We start from the raw sequence: 18,616 nt of genomic DNA, 5'->3' as shown, positions 1-18,616 counted from the left end.
TTTTAATGTGGCAAGTGTTGTATATCACGATACGGTCCCATGAAGTACAATAGAAATAAACCACCCAGAAAAGTGTTGAACGTAGACTTCGGTCTTCAAGAGAACACCAGAGAGTAGATTCTTGTTCTATGAAAATATGAAATGAAAAATATTTTCTTTATAAAATTTTTCATTTGACATTTCTTTCCTTCATAAAAGTTTTCATTTCAAGGTCTTGCTATTTTTTTCAAACGAATATTTATATGAGCCCAAAGCGCTTCGCTAACCCTTTTTTTTTGTATGCATTCAAAATTTTATATACAAATATTTTGTGGTTTTTAATAACAACAAAACAAATTCAAAAATTTAAATTAAAATTAAAACACGTATTTGTTGTAATACTTAAGGATATACAATTTTTTTCTCAGGAGCGTAAACAGCTGACCATGAGAAAATCAGGAACATGCTAAATTTGATCCGCTTACATGAAGAGTTTGTCCTTGATTGGTTTCTATGTAGCAATATATATAAACCTGCATACTTCCCCATAATAATCGTATCCTCAATTTTATTGCAGTGCAATTTGACTTACACAATGGGTTTGATGCATCAAATACATGAAAGGGGACGAATTATTTGAGGGTACCTCCGATTCTGATGCTATACAGGGTGAGATAAAAAAAATTCAACAAAGTCAAACGCCATAATTTTTAAATTTTTTTTAATGTTATTGAATGGAATCAAAAATTTCGGAAATAGCATCATATTTTAGAATAAGTTTAGATTTGTTCGAACTGGCCTTTAAACGGCCAATGAAACCGTCACACGCTGCCCGAATGTTGATCTGCGGTATTTTGGCCCAATCCCGGCGAAGCGCTTGCTTGAGGTGATCGACACTTTGGTATTTTTTAGTGCCAACCTTGCTTTCCAAAATACTCCAGACACAATAGTCCAACGGATTGGTATCCGGAGATTTAGGTGGCCATAGTGCACTGGAAATGATGCGAGAAACCTCATTTTGTAACCATTCTTAGGTGGCGCTTGCTGAGTGCGATGGTGCTGAGACCTGTTGGTATGTCCAAGGTCTGTGGCCAAAATGTTTGCGTTCCCAAGGCTTTAATATACCCTCCAGAATATTTTCGATTAATACGAGCGGAGAGTGACTATCTTCTGTTATGGCGGCCTACACAATCACCATGGCCGGCGCTTGAGTTCTGGTGGCCAACCGAAGGTGCACATTTTCAGCTGACCTCTTTGACAAGTAAAAACGATCAACGAATGTTTTCTCATCGGAGAAAACCAAATTCGGCAGTTCACAACTTTCGGCCAAGCGAAGCAACTCTTTAACTCTTTAGTTATTGAGGAGAGGGTCGAAAATAAATAGACATTCTTGCTTTTCCCTGTGTTCTTAAAAACCGCACATTTCCTTTCTGTTAACTCTCCCCGTGTGTATTGTACGTTATGGCATACTTTTTTGATAATTCGTTTTAACTTGACCTACCATGTCCTTTTCCCAATTGCTGGACCACATTGTACCTAAAAATTGTGACTAACAAAACATCACAACATTTTCAGTTTTCGAATATTTATTTTAAATTTAAAAATAAATACATATTTCGTTTTAAACAAGAGTTTTAATAGAAATAAATAAAACAATATGAATACTGTTAAATGATTACAAAACAAAGAATCACTTAACATTAAAGAGAAAAGCCGACAAATATCAATATAAACATTTTAATTTTAAAATCAACATTTGACAAACTTTTACATTATCATGTTAGTATAAACATGATAAGAGCAAAACCAAGGGGTTTAAAAGGGGTATATGCATATATAATATATGTATATACATACAATTAAATATGTACAATTGAAATGCAGTAAATATAGGTATACTTTTAAACAATTTCCTTTCCAAATAATCATTAAAAATTACAACAAAATAATATCTTACAACTAAAACGTGAAAAAAATACATTCACAAAATATGAGCAAAGATATGGAAATGACGACAGTCGTGGACAAAAAGGGGGTAAGTTACGAAGAGAATTGGTGCAGGGAAACTAAATGAAACATACATACACAAAATTTGTAAAATAACATACAAATCAGAATGAACCATGGTGTGTTTCACAAATTCCAATATTATATTACTTATAAGTGTACAATATTAGTATAAGAGCAATACTTTTATCGAAGTTAGATATCTTGTTTTCTTTTATATTTCTTATTTTAAGTTTCACTTTGTTTCGCTGAACTACAATTTGCTTGGATTTTAATTAGACATTTAGTAAAAAAGAAACAATTAAAGCCAATATAATAATATTTGATGTACTCGTATGATGATAATGACTTCATCTTCGTAGAGGAGGCGGCTTTTGCATAGTGAAGATGGCTAGATATATAGCAGCAGCAGAGGTAAGCTCAAAGTAATAAAAGATCCTCTTCTGGTTTCTTAGTTTTAGCTTGTTGATTGGTTGTTTGCTGAGCAGAATTGTCTAAATTATTGGTGGCATTAATTGTAGGAAGATTTTCCGCGGCTGCAGCTCGTTCCTCCAGGAATTTATCAAATTCTGAACTGGTTACAGTTTCTTCGAGGCCTTCTATCACTTTCTGAAAAAGGGACAGAACGAAAAATATACTTATTCATAAAGACCCGAGGTTTTTGTAGTGAGAACAATGCGAAAAACAAAATAATAATTAAAAATGTAAAATATAATAAGAATAGTGATGGTGAAAAATATACTCATGAATAATGGCAGCATAAAATATATGAATTAGAAGAAAATAAAAAAAAGAAATTTATAACATAAAGAAACGAAATGATTAAAAGAAAAACATTACTTACTGAGCTGCCTAACCATGCTTCCATTTCATCGATTTCATTTTCTTTCACAGGCTTCTCATAGTTTCAGCAACAACAAAAAATATGTAGGGGATTGTTGGAAAATCATAAAGAAACAAAAATGTGTGTTTCCATAAAAAAAATGAAAATAGTTTTAAAAACACAAAGGAAAAAGCGATTTGTTAAAATAAAAAAAAAACAAATTTGGAAAGTAATAGTGTATACGAAAACAATAAGATAAATGCCAATCAAATACATAGATTCAAAAATATTAAGAAATCAATACGAAAAACATTAGTTTTTAATAGAAAATTGTTTGTACTCACTTTACTTACCACCGGCAAACCATTTCCGCCGGCACGTTTAAATGGCGAACCTACACTGCCAGCTGTGGCATCTAAGGTTGGAATGTCTTTTAACAAATCACTTTTGCTGAAAAGAAAAAAAGTTAAAGAAAATAAATATATTTAATTAAATGTAAATATAAGAACTTAACATATGTTTTTCATATATTTCTATGGATCGTGGTTATTCAAGTTTATTTGTAATTGTTTCACTTAAGGAAATAATTGTTAATGGAACTGTTTTTAACAATCGCATTTCGATTCTTTCGTCTGCATTTAAATACATTGTGTGGCTAGTTTTAGATATTCACAGGGTGAGATGAAAAAACTGCAACCAATTCCAGACTGCTGTCATTTCTAAAGCACTCGTCGAACAGCTGTTAAAATTATTCCAGTGACAGCTCATTACATTGTTTACAAGCGTACAAAAGCATTTTGGTGAAAATTTTTAAGAAAAAAAATATTCGTGATGGAATTCAAGTGTGATAATGTGATTTCTTTATATTTGGCTGGAAAACCACAAGTGACTATAGTTAGAGCACTCCAGCATTTAAATGTGAATAAATCTTTTGTGTCTCCTACCATTTTTTGTTACCGTGATACTGGTAACGTAGTCCGACGTCGAGGAAGTGGACGGAAGAAGTAATATCAGCAGAAATTGTTCGAAAAGTAAAGAAGCGACTTAATCGAAACCCCCGTGTTAGTGGCCGAAAATGGATCGTGTGCTGAACATATCGCAATATTCCATTCGGCCAATATTGAAAAATTAACTCGGGGTAAAGCCATTGAAATACCAAAAATTGCAAGAACTTGCAATGCAACAGAAAGACAATAGACTCAAAAGAGCTGAAGAGTTGCTTCGCTTGGCCGAAAGTGGTGAACTGCCGAATTTGGTGTTCTCCGACGAGAAAATATTCGTTGTCCAGCAGTTTGTAAAAAATAAATGTGCACCTTCGGTTGGCCACCGCCATAACAGCCGATGGTCGCTCTCCGCTCGTATCAATCAACCGTGGCATCAGAATAAATTCCGAATATTATTGCGAAAATATTCTTGAGGGTGTATTAAAGCCTTGATAGACCTTGGACATTCCAACAGGACTCAGCACCATTGCACTCAGCACGCGCCACCCATGAATGGTTACAAAATGAGGTTCCTCGGAACGGAATCTAAATCAACTGGGTTTACTAAATCCTCTAAACTGCAAACGTGCTTTTAATCAGGTGATTTGAAAAAAACTTACTTGTTTCCATTGGTGCGAGATTGTGCCAACATATCAAACTCATCGGCATCTTTGTTACTGGGTTTCGTTGAACTATTTAGACCTAAAATAAAATCATTTATAAATATAGGGATCACAAAGCACTTGATAAGTGTATTACCCAAGCGATTAAAGTTATTAAGCATATCGTCTTTATTGGCATCTGGAAAATCCAATAACTTTGGTTCATTTGATGCTGGTAAATTTGATGCTGGGACATTTGTGGTCGGCACACCCATCGCGGCACCCAATACAGCCGACGGAGAAGTCATGTTTGTAGTTGTTGCACGGTTTTTCTCATAGCGCTGATGACGCAAAAACATATTATTTAGCTCATCATTAATGCGTAATAATTCTGCAGTTAATTCATCGTCAGTCACACGGCCAATTAGATCGACAATACGAGATTGCATTTCTCTGAAAGGTAGATAGGTATTAATGATTTATTACTTATTGCATGTCTGTCTTTGTCTTCATACTTGCAAGTAGCTGTTAAATCGTTTAACAATTGATAATCATCTGGGTCTTCTTGGCCTGGCTTTAGTTCAGTAAGCATTTCTCCTAAGATTGATATATTCATCGATACAATTTCCAATTCAGAATGTAATTTAGCGATTTGCTCTGGTGTTAATTGATTGGAAGCGGTATTCTAAAACGAACATGTGATATTTACACGGACACTTATTAACGGAATATACAAAAAATATACCGGCATTCCAGAATGCTGAGGCGATACTGCTTGTTGAGTCACGGCTTGAGGCGGTGGTGGTTCCGGTACACTCTAAATAATAACCAAATTAACAACACTAAAACACAAAAGTTGTAAGACTTACTCGTTGTGGTGTATAAATTGGTGCCATATTTTCAATATCCGTTTGAGGAAATTCAATACCTTTATTTTTTAACTCGATGTACATTTGGGTGACTCCATTAAGGTCAGGTTGATTTTTAAAAGCATCCGCCCAAACTTGTATAAGATTGAGTACTTTTTCCTGTACAATCAATGGTGGATCATTTTTGGGTCCAATAAGTTTAACCAATTCTTGTATGAAATCTTTCTGGGCCACTAGAACGTGAAAAGCTTTACCGCAATTCTTAACGCATGTCTCCAGTACAGTCAATGTATACATAATGACTTGATTATTTTTTCCAGCATTTTGCTGTAAACGCTTGCGTATAGCTTTCATTGCATCACGGGCTGTATCGGAAGATTCATTGATCATATCGCATATTTCCATATTCAGAGCCCAATTTTCGGTGGCCATTGAACCATCTGTTGCTTGTTCTACAAATTAGACAAATAAATTTATGCATTAACAATTGCAACTAAGAATGGTTTATCAAAACAAATAGTTTTAATACATTTATCATTTAATTAGTTTATCCGTGAAAAATATGGCATGTCAGTTGCCATAATTGCATTGGAAATAAAACCTGGCAACTGCGGAGTAAAATTCTGATTGTAACTTGACCGGCAGCCACATTGTTAGAATTACCGTTTACAATCGTTTACGAATAGCAAAGAAACGAATTAAGAATATTCGTAAAAGTCATACATGATCACGGCCATAGTACTTGTTAATTTCTCATGGAAACCAATATTAACAAAATGTCCGTGACGAACAGAATGGCCTATAGTAACAAATTACCGACTTTCCGAACCATATATCGGACAATGGTGGTCCGTTTTGTACATTATAGTCTCGTGTGCGCTATTAGTAGAAAAATATTTATATCTTACGCAGAACGAGACAGGCGACCAATTTAGAGGCTGTTAATAGTTTTATACACACCGCCTAGATAGTTTTCAATTAGTAAGAACAAATATATGTATAAAAAGCACATGCTAATAGCTTACATATTCAGGATACAAACTAGCAAACAGTGGTGAACAAAAGTCACGAGGACTCGATTTACATCTCTTTATATTTAATAATCCAAAAAAAGTTTGTACTTTAATTAATCTATACATAGAATCTAGTCCAATACTTTGGGAAAGTTTATTTTCACACACATACAGGGTGAGATGAAAAAACTGCAACCAACTTCAGACTGCTGTAATTTCCAAGCCTCTCGTCCGACAGCAGTTAAAATTATTCCAGTGACAGCTCATTATATTATTTAAAAGCGTACAAAAGTATTTTGGTGAGAATTTTCCAGAAAAAAGTTATTCGTGATGGAATTCAAGCGTGATATTTGGCTGGAAAACCACAAGTGGCTATCGTTAGTGCACTCCAGCATTTAAATGTGAATAAATCTTTTGTATCTTCTACCATCGCTCGTTACCGTAATACTGGTAGCGTAGCCCGACGTCAAGGAAGTGGACGGAAGAAAATAGCAACATCAGCAGAAATGGTTCGAAAATTAAAGAAGCGACTTGATCGAAAACCGCGTCGCAGTGGCCCAAAAATGGCTCGTGAGCTGAACATATCGCAATATTCCATTCGCAAATATGAGCTCGCGGTAAAGCCATTGAAATTCCAAATAGTGCAAGAACTTACACCGCAACGGAAAGACAATAGACTCAAAAGAGCTGAAGAGTTGGTTCGCTTGGCCGAAAGTGGTGAAATTCCGAATTTGGTTTTCTCCGACGAGAAAACATTGGTTGTCCAGCAGTTTGTAAACAAACAAAATTATCGTGTTTACTTGCCAAAGAGGTCAACTGAAAATGTGCACCTCCAGTTGGCCACCGCCATAACAGTCCATGGTCGCTCTCCGCTCGTAGTAATCGACCGTGGCATCAGAATAAATGCCAAATATTATCGCGAAAATATTCTGGAGGGTGTATTAAGCCTTGGGCACGCAAACATTTTGGTCGCAGACCTTAGACATTCCAACAGGACTCAGCACCATCGCATTCAGCACGCGCCACCCAAAAATGGTTACAAAATGAGGTTCCTTGAGGTTCTCCGGATACCAATCCGTTGGACAATTGTGTCTGGAAATGGGCCAAAATACCGCAGAGCAATATTCGGGGAGCGTGTGGCCGTTTCATTGGCCGTTTTAAGGCCAATTCGAACAAATCTAAACTTATTGTAAAACTTGATGCTATTTTCAACATTTTTTGCTTTCATTCAATAAAATTAACAAAAAATGTAAAAATTATGGCGTTTGACTTTGTTGCAGTTATTTTTATTTCACCCTGTATATCCGTTTACATATTGGAACAACAAATGTTGATTTCCACAGTAAAAATCTGCTGTGATAACTATTTTGTGTTAATAACGTTTGGCTTATGTCTGATAATGAGCATAGATTGATAAAAAAAAGAGAGCATTGAAAACTTTTAACAAAAGAGTTTGCAATGTCTTGCGGTTAGTCGTTTACTTTTCATAGTACTTGTGTGTATGTGTTTTATGACAATGAATAAAACCTGATAACGATGAAAAATATTGAGTACAATTTCTACGAGCTATACCTATTAGTCATCGTTGGAAATCACCGGTAGCATATGCATTGTTTTTGTTGGGACTTAATAAATTCATTGTTCAACAAATAATTTTAATGATGATTATATAAAAAGTAACGCTCAAATTAAAATATTGCTAGATTGTCAATACAATACTAGCAATATTAATAAGGTTGATTTCAATAGATATGAACGACATCTAGAGCAAGTACTTAAAAATACAAATACATTTATTATTTATTAGGAGGAGTTAGTTAGTTAGGTAAAGTTAACAATTCGCACCTATTATTGTTTTATGAGATTATTGCTAATGCAAACAAGACTTTTGAGAAATAAGCAAGACACTAATGGATAACAAGCTGTTACTAAAATATTGTTGTTTTTTTTTTTGTCTGTATACCACAAATTATAAATATTAAAACATTAAAAAATGGAAACTACACCACTTTATATCTTTAAATATACCTTTAAAAAATGCATTATGAGCATCAACTGTTGGCCACACACAATTGCTGGCCAAATGCTATTAACAAAAGAGCGCTTTTTGAACACCAAACAAAAAGTTATCAACCTTTGTTTGCAATCAGTGTTTTGCAACAAGATTAGATTATATGATTATAAACGAAAATTATCACTTAGCGCTTGCATATTAAACCGGCTAAATGCAGGAAAGGAAACAGAAATATAACAACTTGGAACGAATTTCGCAATTCTCAAAAAAATAAAATCCGTTAAAAATTCTGCTAAAATCTTAAAAATACCAAATTTAGTCGTCATATTAGGGTCTAAACGACGACGTGGACCTGCATAGGCAACTTTTGTCATAAGCCACTGCAATATTCAAATGCGAAACTTTAAAAAAAAAATCGGTGAATAATGTAGCTAAAATCATCAATATAGGGAAGTACCGTTATATGGGGGCTATACCAAAATGTTGACCTGCACACACAATTTCCTGCCTTAGGCTGAATGACAAACATACTATAGGCTGAATGACAAACATACATATATAGTGGAGGGAATAAAACCTTATTTAGAACAGCGATGTGAAAATATTACTATATGTTGACTGTTATATGCTTGATTGGGCCGAAAATTTGGTAGAACTTCGAAATATTGGCCTATCAACTCGCCGTTGGTCCTCCTGTACGTCTATTCATGTTAATTTGTAATATGTTGCAGTTATGTTCCGATACGAAATTTTGCGTGAAATTGGGTTTAGAATCAGAATAGAAGTCCATTGCGTTTGGAAATGTTTGCAAAAATTGTGAAAACCATAAAATTTCCCTGATTTTAAAACAGCCTTGCTCAAAATCGCGTGTTAGCACATGAGTCGGCAAAAGAGATCATTTAAGAGAAAACAAATATTTTTTGTTTGTATTCTACCATTTGTTTCAATTGTTTTTAAACATGAATGTTGCCCAAAACTATTAATGAAGCAAAATATGAAAACTAATAAATATATTATGCATTAACACAGATTTATTGTTACTTTAAAAAAGCAAAGAGAAATTGGACTAGTAAGCGAGTTCGTATTTTTTGAACAGTCTTGCTCTACAACTACTTAATTTTGTTAAATTTAGCTATACTGAGTCCTTATTATGTAGAAACCCTACTTGCAAAAAATTATCAATATAGGTCATAAACCAATAGAGCAAGGTTCTACAAAATTGAACTATTGCAAAAGGAAGTGAAAATAAGGCTTTACCACCAATTATAGCAGAATTTTGATTGGAGTTAGAGTGTAGAACATGACAGAAGACTGTCATTTTGTTATTGCTTAACATTTAGCATTTAAAATATGCGAAAACACTAACATTTACGTTCAATCACGAATATTTTTGACGCTGAAAGTAACTTTCAGCAAGAATCACAAACATCTAAAAAGGGTACTTCTGACATTTCCATTTTTGCTGATTTTGTTAACATATGGAAAATTATATACAGAAATATAAATTTTAAAATATTATTTTAAATACACATCGGCAAAGGCTATGTGGCATTATTTCAAGAGCAAAATGTAACGATCGAAAAAACTCTGAATTTGGAATTTGTGGTCTTGAACCTGCAGCCGTTAAATTGGAAATGAACACATTACTTATAAATTCTACCAATCAAAAATTAGAAAAACCTTGATATTCCGAAAGATTGTTAATGTAGTTATGCATTCAAATATCATAAGGAATTGGTTCATTATATTTCAAGAATGGAGGGTATATTAGCTTTGTCATTCCGTTTGTAATTCCTCGAAATATTCATAATAGACCCTACAAAGTATTCTGGATCAGCGTAAAATTCTAAGACGTCCGTCTTTCTGTTGTAATCACGTTGTAATCTTTCGAACGAATTGAGATAGAAGGATTACATTTTACATACGTGCATAGTTTACCAGAAGGCAGGTTAAGTTTGTAAATGGGCAATGTCCTCCCAATATTCGGCATTTTCACGATTTTAGCGGCATTATTTACCGGAATTATTTCAAATTTCGTATCTGACAAAAGCTATGACAAAAATTTTTGTATGCATGTCCACGACTTTGCATAGCACCCATAGCGGGTTTTTGATGATTTCTGCAGGTTCAAGTCTTCGTATATACCCCATATGACGGCACCTCGACATTATTCAGCGGGTACTTTGCTGCGAAGGTATTCATATTTCCAAATAGACAGCAAGAAATAAGTGTCCAGCTGCTGCACAACAAAAATGATCTGGATAACCTATCTAACCATCTGCGAACAAGATCATCGAGTCCAAAAAAACTAAAACTTTTTGAGTATATACGATTTTTAGCATTGTGGGTCTGTAATAATGTATAATTGGACTTGTTTCTATTCATACGCTGCATTTTTATTTGAATGAAGTGACAGAATCGCTCTAGAAGGATTAGTGTTTTCCGAAGTCGACAAACTAAAACTTTTTTGCTTCTTTACCTCGCCATCTTGATCGAATTACTTCTTCAAACATCTGATGTAGCTGGGTTTCTTTAAATATTGAAAATGGAAAAACACATTTATGCTTGAATTAAAGGAAATCGCCATTGACAGGGAAGCATATATGCATTTATACCATTAACATATGTTCACCATTGATTTTCAGCTATTCAAATTATATATTCATACATCTAATGAGTGACTTGAATGAAATAGATAACATTGAGACATACGTAACGTAATTAACCTGTCACGGCTGGGTGTTAAAAAATCGTCGCCAGCCAAGTGGAATACATATCAACATCATCTTAGGCATTGTTTCTACATTTCTTCTGGAAAATAAAAATACAATGCGTTTCCGGCAACTTTCACAACGGAATATTTATGTGAATTTATAAATTTCCTCAAACATTGATATTACAGGAACTGCTACTATTGCAGCAAGTTGCACCCCGAAGAAAAGAAAAATTGGAAAATTTAATTTTTTTACCATGCCAATAAGTCTCAGAATGAGACAGCGAAAAACGAACACAGACGTAAACCTTTAAACATACTGGAACACGAATGAATATTTTTTCATAACAATATAGATTGTTGTACATTACGATTGCACTGCAAGTACATTTTTACTATTGAGAACAAACATGGACGCAAATAAGGAAAATATTACCAATTCTCTGGCCAACAGGCGTTGAAAATGGGTTGGTTCCCAAATTTAAAAATGATGCCATTTCTACAATTTTCCACTCTGAATTATTCTATCGGTTATCGCCTTTTACGTCGACTTCACTTCTCAATAATGTTATTGCACTTGTTTATTATTATTTTCTCCGACAAAAAAAAAACAATTTACAATTTTCGGTCACAGACAGCGAAGCGTAACGATTTTTTCGTCGACGGCGGCTTTTACTGTTTAAAGCAATTGACGACGGCGTACCTGCCTTTCTGTGTACTCTGTACACAATATGAAAAAAATAATAGAGGTAGTTGCATCCATGGTACAATGATACCATGTGATTTTATTTTTTTTATTTTCTTGGCTTAATATGTCATATTTATTTGTTTATGTATGTGTTTCTTTTCAATAACAAAAAAAATGTTCAGAAAATATTCAAATTCGGGTATTTTCAAAATGTTTATTTCAACGTATGCATCGACAAAATCTAAAGTTTTTGTAGCGAAATAATCCTTTAGAGATATATAGTACATGATTTTGAAAAGAAGTGTTGACCTTTCATTCAATTATCGCGGTTTTCAATTATTTATTCAAAATAAATGCAACAAGTTTGATTTTTTATTGTTTTGATACTAATTCTGACATTACAAGCCAAACAGGTAGACCTCTATACTTGCAATAAATATCTATTTTGACAATAAGATGTTGTCAAATGAATAATTTTGAACAAAATGTAAACATGTGATTGCATGACTTTACCTTCCTTATTCTACCATGGAAAATTGTATAGAAAATATTTAAATTAATTGGGTCTCAAAATGCTTATTTCAACGTATGAATTGACAAAATATACGGTATTTTTAAAGAAATAAATCTTTAGAGATATATAGAACATGATTTTGAAAGAAATTATTAACTTTATTTTTATTTATGTATTCAAAATTAATACAACAAGTTGATATGTGATTATCCGTAATAATTGACCAATCAAAATAAATTTGACTACGAAAAACATAAATTGATTGGTCAATTACCAGGATTTATATGGATTAACTTTGATTGTTAACGTGTTATTAAGTAACAAATTCTGATAATTGATCTGTTTGAGAACTGCATTAATATAAGAACTACAATATTATGAAAGAACTTAAGAACACAAAAATTAAAAATGATTAAAAAACAAACAATTGTGCTTGAGTTTTTCAAAAGAAATATGTTTTAACATTTCTTGCCCAAATATACATCACCGGAAGGAGAAGAAGAAGAATTGGAAGTGATTGCAAGAATAAATTTGTCCAGCAAGAATTTGCAAACTCTCAGCAAAAGAACTGTCAAAATTATCTCAATTCGCTCTCTTTTGCAGATTTTTTGTGTTAACAGACGACTTCCAGTAACAATTTGCAACAATTGTTACAAATTTTATGGTAGCCAGACATACCTAATATTTTGTATCTGGACGAGCTATAAATGCGCTATGACAGTATTGAAGGCTAACCTAATGGATTTAATATTTGTTTTATACACCCTTGGTTTGTCTCCGAACTGCAAGAACGTGACATTTTTACTACGATAACAGATTTTCCCTTTATGATGTCGAAAAAAAGTTTCAAAACTAGAAGGTTCTTCGAGGTTTTAGAACAGGTCTTCTTATAGCTCATTTATACTATTCAAGACTTACCCTCAGGGTTTAATAGATTCAGTGGATTAGCCTTGTATGATGACCGTGCAAGCATAAAATGCATATTTAATTTTTATTTTCGAATAGAGGGCTGAAGGAACAGTGATATCCACTTCTTTCGGTTTAATTTCCCTGTATGCGCCTATTGTAAACGTTCTATAAGTGCTAACTAAGCACAAAATGTAATACCACAAAGCTCCATACAGTGAATATTTTCTGTTGAAAACCTTTCCGGAACAACAAACATCATTTGTTTGGAAAGGAACTTAGAAAGAATTTGGAGAATTTTGTTGTTCTTCGTAGATTACAAAGAATCTATTTGCAACCATGGATCCAGCACTTTTAAAGGAACGTGAAGCTTTCAAAAAGCGGGCTATGGCCACGCCAACGTACGTTTTTGAGATTCTCTGTATTCAGAATGCAATGAATTAAACCATTATTTATTTACAGCGTGGAAAAGAAACCCAAGGTGGAAAAAACATTTGTGGCACCAAAGGATGATCGACAAAAGAAAATACGTCCGCCAACGGCACCAAAACTGGATGCAACAACCTATAAAACTATGGCTGGCAGTTCCCAGTACCGATTTGGCGTTTTAGCCAAAATAGTAAAACATATGCGTACTCGACATCAGGATGGAGACGATCATCCACTCACATTGGAAGAAATTCTTGATGAAACCAATCAACTAGACGTTGGACAGTCAGTTAAAAATGTTAGCATGCTTTTGATTAATATGAAATATCAGTTTCATAATTTTTATTCATTCTAGTGGCTAGGAACTGAAGCCCTTATGAATAACCCTAAAATTGAGGTTTCACCTGATGGACAACGTTTCAGTTACAAACCCGTTTATAAAATTAAGGACGGCAAAAGCTTGTTGCGTTTATTAAAACAACACGATCTTAAGGGATTGGGTGGCATTTTATTGGAGGATGTTCAAGAGTCACTGCCACATTGCGAAAAAGTTTTAAAAAACCGTGCGTCGGAGATAATATTCATTGTTAGGCCTATTGACAAAAAGAAAATTTTATTTTACAATGATCGCACTGCCAATTTCACAGTAAGTTTAAAATTAAATTATGTAAATTAAAGACACAGTAGCTACAAGTAACCTATTGTGGGTGCAAGTCTAGTTCGGCTCCCTCGCACATTATTCTGCAAATTTTACGCTAGAAGGAATTAGAAGGCTACACTTCCCGTGTGTTGCCCTTTCAAATTTCCGAAGGAACCTCAAGAATTACTCTAATTGATTTTAAGACTGACCATATGTGGGTAGTTATGTATGGACTTCTCTTTTAAATTCGCAAGGTCTTTGCATTGATACCCATATTACACTGGACTAACTCAAAAAGTATGAGAAAATTACTATATTTTTGAGCATGAGATATTGTAAAGTGTGGACTTCTACAGCAAAATGTTTGTGTTAATGTTGTGTGTAATCAGTTAAAGTTTATGTGATCCTTGTGGGGGCCTTAAATTAGTCTTATGTCGTATTAATTTATTCCTTTTAAAATACTAATGTTCATATTTTTATCAATCAGGTTGACGAAGAATTCCAAAAGCTTTGGCGTTCCGCGACTGTTGATGCAATGGACGATGCTAAAATTGACGAATATCTTGAAAAACAAGGTATACGTTCTATGCAAGATCATGGACCAAAGAAACAAGTTCCCAAACGCAAAAAACTGGCCAATAAGAAACGACAATTCAAGAAACCCAGGGATAATGAACATTTGGCGGATGTGTTGGAGACATATGAAGATAACACCCTAACGATGAAAGGGGTTAATCCTACATAAATATATTTGTTCTATTTATGAACCATAAATAAAAAAGTACCTAATCATCAGTGGAGTTTAAAACAGGTTACATGAGTTTTAGTATTAAAAAAACTCCATCCACACACAAAAGTTTTTTACAAATTTCATTAAGTTAACTGCTTCATAGTTATTTTAAATCTAAGAATAACGAAACAATGCCCAAAATGGGCTTCTAAAGCTAGGATATTTGCTATTTTAAATCTTGAAGCGGATGGGTGCATTTGCTAAATGGATCGATATCAACTAACTTCACCAATGACCAAAACAACAGATTTTATTTTTTTTCGTCAAAGGATTTTCACATCAGGTCCTTTCACTTACATCTCATGATGAATTGTATGAGTGAATATAAACAAATATTTTAAATTTGCCCGATACACCAACAAAAAAAATGAAGTAGCAAAAAATTAAATGCTTCCGCTAAGGTAGTAAAACTCATGTCTGTATTTAAGAAATGTTTATTTTATTAATATATTTAATCCATTAAAATGATGTTATTGCAATGTATATATCAATAAATGTAGTTAAAAAATATTTGTATAAGAAAAATGTACGGTCTTATCAACCGGTGCATTTAAATGCAGTGTACAATAAAATATTTTTATATGTGTTTGTCAAGATCTATTTAAAATTAGTCCGTGTTCATAATTATAGTTTATATTAACCCTTGTTCTTCATGTGACTTGGGAGAAACATGTTTGTCGCCGATATCGTGAAATAAATCCGACGTACTGCTTGTAAATTGTACGTTTAATAGTTTATTTCATTCAAATCCCTTTAACAGTCTTGTCTGTCTGCAGAATGTTATGGGAATTGATTTCAATAGAGAAGTGGTCCGGGTATGCATTTGAAATTGGAATTGAGTTTTTGAGATATAAAGAAGAATGTAGGTCCATGTCCATCAGTATGTAATCCGTTTTTTGTTTTATCCCAATTGCTGAAGTAGAGTTGAAGGGTTGTCCGATACAATTTATTCTTGTATGAAATATAGAAGGTATCTGCGTTTTTACCTAGATCACATTCTTAAACATTTGTCTTTGATTTCATGTCTGTGAAAATAAAAAATAAAAATAACTCGCATTAAACTGCTATTTTTAGTCATGTAAATGTTTGTGGAAGTTTATGAGCCGCTTGCCCTTAATTACGCAAGCACAATGTCAATGTCTTCTTAAAAATGTTAAAGAATGATAAAAAATTAGAAAATAAGAGCTTACCTTTTTTGAGTTTCCCAAAGGAATAAACAATTTTTCTTATTTGAAATGGAACTTACATTTAATTCCTACGCATTCGCTTGCGACCATCGTCTTCCTCGCCATTGCCGCGTTCTTCCGCTTTTAAAACCTATTTTAAGGATGATAATTTATGAATATTAAGAATGGCTTACTACACAGCAACTTACCTTTATTTTGGTGCCGCAAATTTCAGCTCCATGTAAAACTCTCATTGCAGACTGAGCAGAATCGCGATCGGCATATTTAACATAACCACAGTTCTTATTTGGCAATAGGTAAACATCGACCAAACCTCTCCAGCATGAGAATACATTTTTTAATATAGAAATGGGCAAATTCTTTAAAAGAAACATAACTTTTTAATAACTAATTGTGTAAAGTAATTTTCCTAATATCTGCATGATATGCATGAAGTCAACATTCTCATGTTTAAGACTTGATGTTATATGATGTTTTTTTTATTATTTTCTTACCGCTGTTAATACAATAAACAATCTCTGGGCCACGGGGGCATCAATTGGGGCTAAAGGCTGGGCATCAGGCAAGGGAACGTTGCAAATGGAATCCTTTTTTGGACGTCCTATAATGAAACATAAAGTAAGCTTTTTTTTCTATCTATAATCATTATGCTGAACAAACATACTATCAATGAATGATGTATCAATATGGTTACCGCCGCTCATTCCCGAAACTTGTATGATCAAACGTTCACCTATTGGATATTCTAGTCCGTGTAACTTGTCCCTATAATGAGAAGCGTTAATCAAAATATTTTCGAAGCCTCCTATAAAAAACATACTTAGCGTAAATAGCGGCTTCTGGATTATCGTACACAACAAGAGCTTCGTTTGTTCGTGGATCATCTGTAAATGAAACAATTTGAACAACATATTAAGAAGCTATACATAAAATATACATTTCGAAACATGCATCTCTCTAATACTACAATGTGAATTCCCCAATTCCTAGAGTTGGTTCTACAACTTTTGTAAAATACCCCAAACAGACAAAATGCTAGTATTGTACATTTTTTGCCAGAGGTTAGATAGACGCGCTAATTTTTTAGTTAGATAAACAAAGAATAAGAATTATACAACAGACGTTACTTACGTTCTCTAACTATTTGACAATAGTCCAGGCCAGGAATAATATCAAAAAGTCGCCACAATTGATCTTGATTCACACAATTGCTCACAATAACTTCCAAACAAGTTGGTTGCGATACTGGTGTGTTTTGCATGCCCATGAATTGCGACATATTATTGTTGAATGAATTGTTACCCCAGTCGTTGAAGCCATTATTAAAGTTTGCTCCCCCTCCCATTGGCATGCAGTTCATATTTCCACCACCGAAACCTCCACTACCAATCGGGCCAGCACCCCGTCCGCTCATAATTGAGTCATCTCGACCGCTGTATTGATCGCGGTTGCGTGTGGTACTTCCTTTTGGCTCAGCAAACATCGCTTTGTAATGAGCTGGACAATTTTCAAATGCCACAGCGGCATCGTAGAATTTCGAAAAGCGAATGTAAGCAAAGCCTTTAGAATTTCCACTTTGCTTGTCACGCACCAAAGTGACATTTTCAACTGGGGCCCACTGACTGAATTCATCTTTTAAGTCCTCCTCGGTCGCGGTTTTGGGGCACACAATAAAAAGGCGTACATATTTCTCATGTTCATTCTCAGACTTGCTTGAACCTTGATTACGGCTATGAAAAGTAAACATGGTATAAATTTATGTTTGAAATAACACTTGACTCATTTTATTACTCACTTTGCAGCAACGAGAACTTTGAGCGTACGATCCAATGACCCAATTGTTTTTCCATTCATCTCCTCTTGGGCTCGAGCTGCTTCCGTTGTTTTTGAATACTTTATGTATGTTATTCCTTTATTTTCGCCAGTGTGACGGTCCTTTACCACCCAAATATCCTCTATGTGACCAAAACGAGAAAATGCCTCCCTAAAATCTTCTTCTCTATGAGCTTTGTTGCAAATAATAAATAAACGGGACATCGGAGGGACATCCTCATTTGGATCACCACCACGGCGAGAGTCCCGATTTCCATTCCGAGAATTTGAGCGATTATCAAACATAATTACAATAAATTCTTAACGCACTTCCCACTTCTATAATTGCCGGTCTATAGAAGAAAAATTATACATACACAGTTGAGGAGAACAACAAAGACGGCTATGTTTGTTTCTACTGCGTTTACTGTGATGAGCAGCAAACAAAACATTTGTGTGTTACCGTACTATTTGCTTCAACTTTCTAACAAAGATGGAAATCCAACAATTGTAAATGGTATTAAAATTGAAATTTTAAATATCAAAAAACAAAAAATCAACGAAATTCTATATTGTTCCTTTATAAAGTGATATTTAACAGTTTTTGGACAATTTACCCAATTAGGTTTGAAAGACTTTTCTATATT

The 18,616-nt window shown here is 33.9% G+C and overlaps 3 protein-coding genes across 8 annotated transcripts; 1 reads left to right on the top strand and 2 right to left on the bottom strand.

Moving 5' to 3' along the window:
• Positions 1 to 2,181: 2,181 nt before the first annotated feature.
• Positions 2,182 to 11,670, bottom strand: LOC101893934 (TOM1-like protein 2). 5 transcript variants are annotated; one of them, XM_020037881.2, is made up of 9 exons: positions 11,440 to 11,670; positions 5,264 to 5,715; positions 5,140 to 5,211; positions 4,910 to 5,079; positions 4,552 to 4,847; positions 4,413 to 4,494; positions 3,163 to 3,259; positions 2,831 to 2,881; positions 2,182 to 2,595 (listed from the first exon to the last, which is right to left on the bottom strand). In XM_020037881.2, exons 1-9 carry the CDS (start codon positions 11,498 to 11,500, stop codon positions 2,407 to 2,409), a joined length of 1,470 nt encoding a protein of 489 aa, XP_019893440.1. In that variant the 5' UTR covers positions 11,501 to 11,670; the 3' UTR covers positions 2,182 to 2,406. The 5 variants fall into 5 exon arrangements, with proteins under 5 accessions (XP_019893440.1, XP_019893438.1, XP_019893437.1 ...); XM_020037879.2 differs by lacking the exon at positions 11,440 to 11,670 and adding an exon at positions 11,260 to 11,394; XM_020037878.2 differs by lacking the exon at positions 11,440 to 11,670 and adding an exon at positions 11,260 to 11,390 and having other exon boundaries at positions 3,154 to 3,259.
• Positions 11,671 to 13,328: 1,658 nt separating this feature from the next.
• On the top strand, positions 13,329 to 14,991 carry LOC101893489 (general transcription factor IIE subunit 2). Its single transcript, XM_005186588.4, has 4 exons — positions 13,329 to 13,512; positions 13,574 to 13,838; positions 13,896 to 14,186; positions 14,668 to 14,991. Exons 1-4 carry the CDS (start codon positions 13,451 to 13,453, stop codon positions 14,923 to 14,925), a joined length of 876 nt encoding a protein of 291 aa, XP_005186645.1. The 5' UTR covers positions 13,329 to 13,450; the 3' UTR covers positions 14,926 to 14,991.
• Positions 14,992 to 15,388: 397 nt separating this feature from the next.
• On the bottom strand, positions 15,389 to 18,463 carry LOC101893214 (RNA-binding protein 45). 2 transcript variants are annotated; one of them, XR_891632.3, is made up of 8 exons: positions 17,953 to 18,463; positions 17,289 to 17,887; positions 16,978 to 17,041; positions 16,822 to 16,922; positions 16,652 to 16,758; positions 16,346 to 16,516; positions 16,161 to 16,287; positions 15,389 to 15,995 (listed from the first exon to the last, which is right to left on the bottom strand). XR_891632.3 is itself a non-coding variant. In XM_005186587.4 (8 exons), exons 1-7 carry the CDS (start codon positions 18,273 to 18,275, stop codon positions 16,219 to 16,221), a joined length of 1,434 nt encoding a protein of 477 aa, XP_005186644.1. In that variant the 5' UTR covers positions 18,276 to 18,460; the 3' UTR covers positions 15,389 to 15,995; positions 16,217 to 16,218. The 2 variants fall into 2 exon arrangements, 1 of the variants encoding a protein (XP_005186644.1); XM_005186587.4 differs by having other exon boundaries at positions 16,217 to 16,287; positions 17,953 to 18,460.
• Between the last annotated feature and the right edge of the window lie 153 nt (positions 18,464 to 18,616).

This window comes from Musca domestica, unplaced genomic scaffold, assembly GCF_030504385.1.
Source record: "Musca domestica strain aabys unplaced genomic scaffold, Musca_domestica.polishedcontigs.V.1.1 29, whole genome shotgun sequence".
In the NCBI taxonomy this organism is placed as follows: Eukaryota; Metazoa; Arthropoda; class Insecta; order Diptera; family Muscidae; genus Musca; species Musca domestica.
The sequence above is the reverse complement of the archived record's forward strand: the minus strand, read 5'-3'. Positions and strand labels throughout refer to the sequence as shown.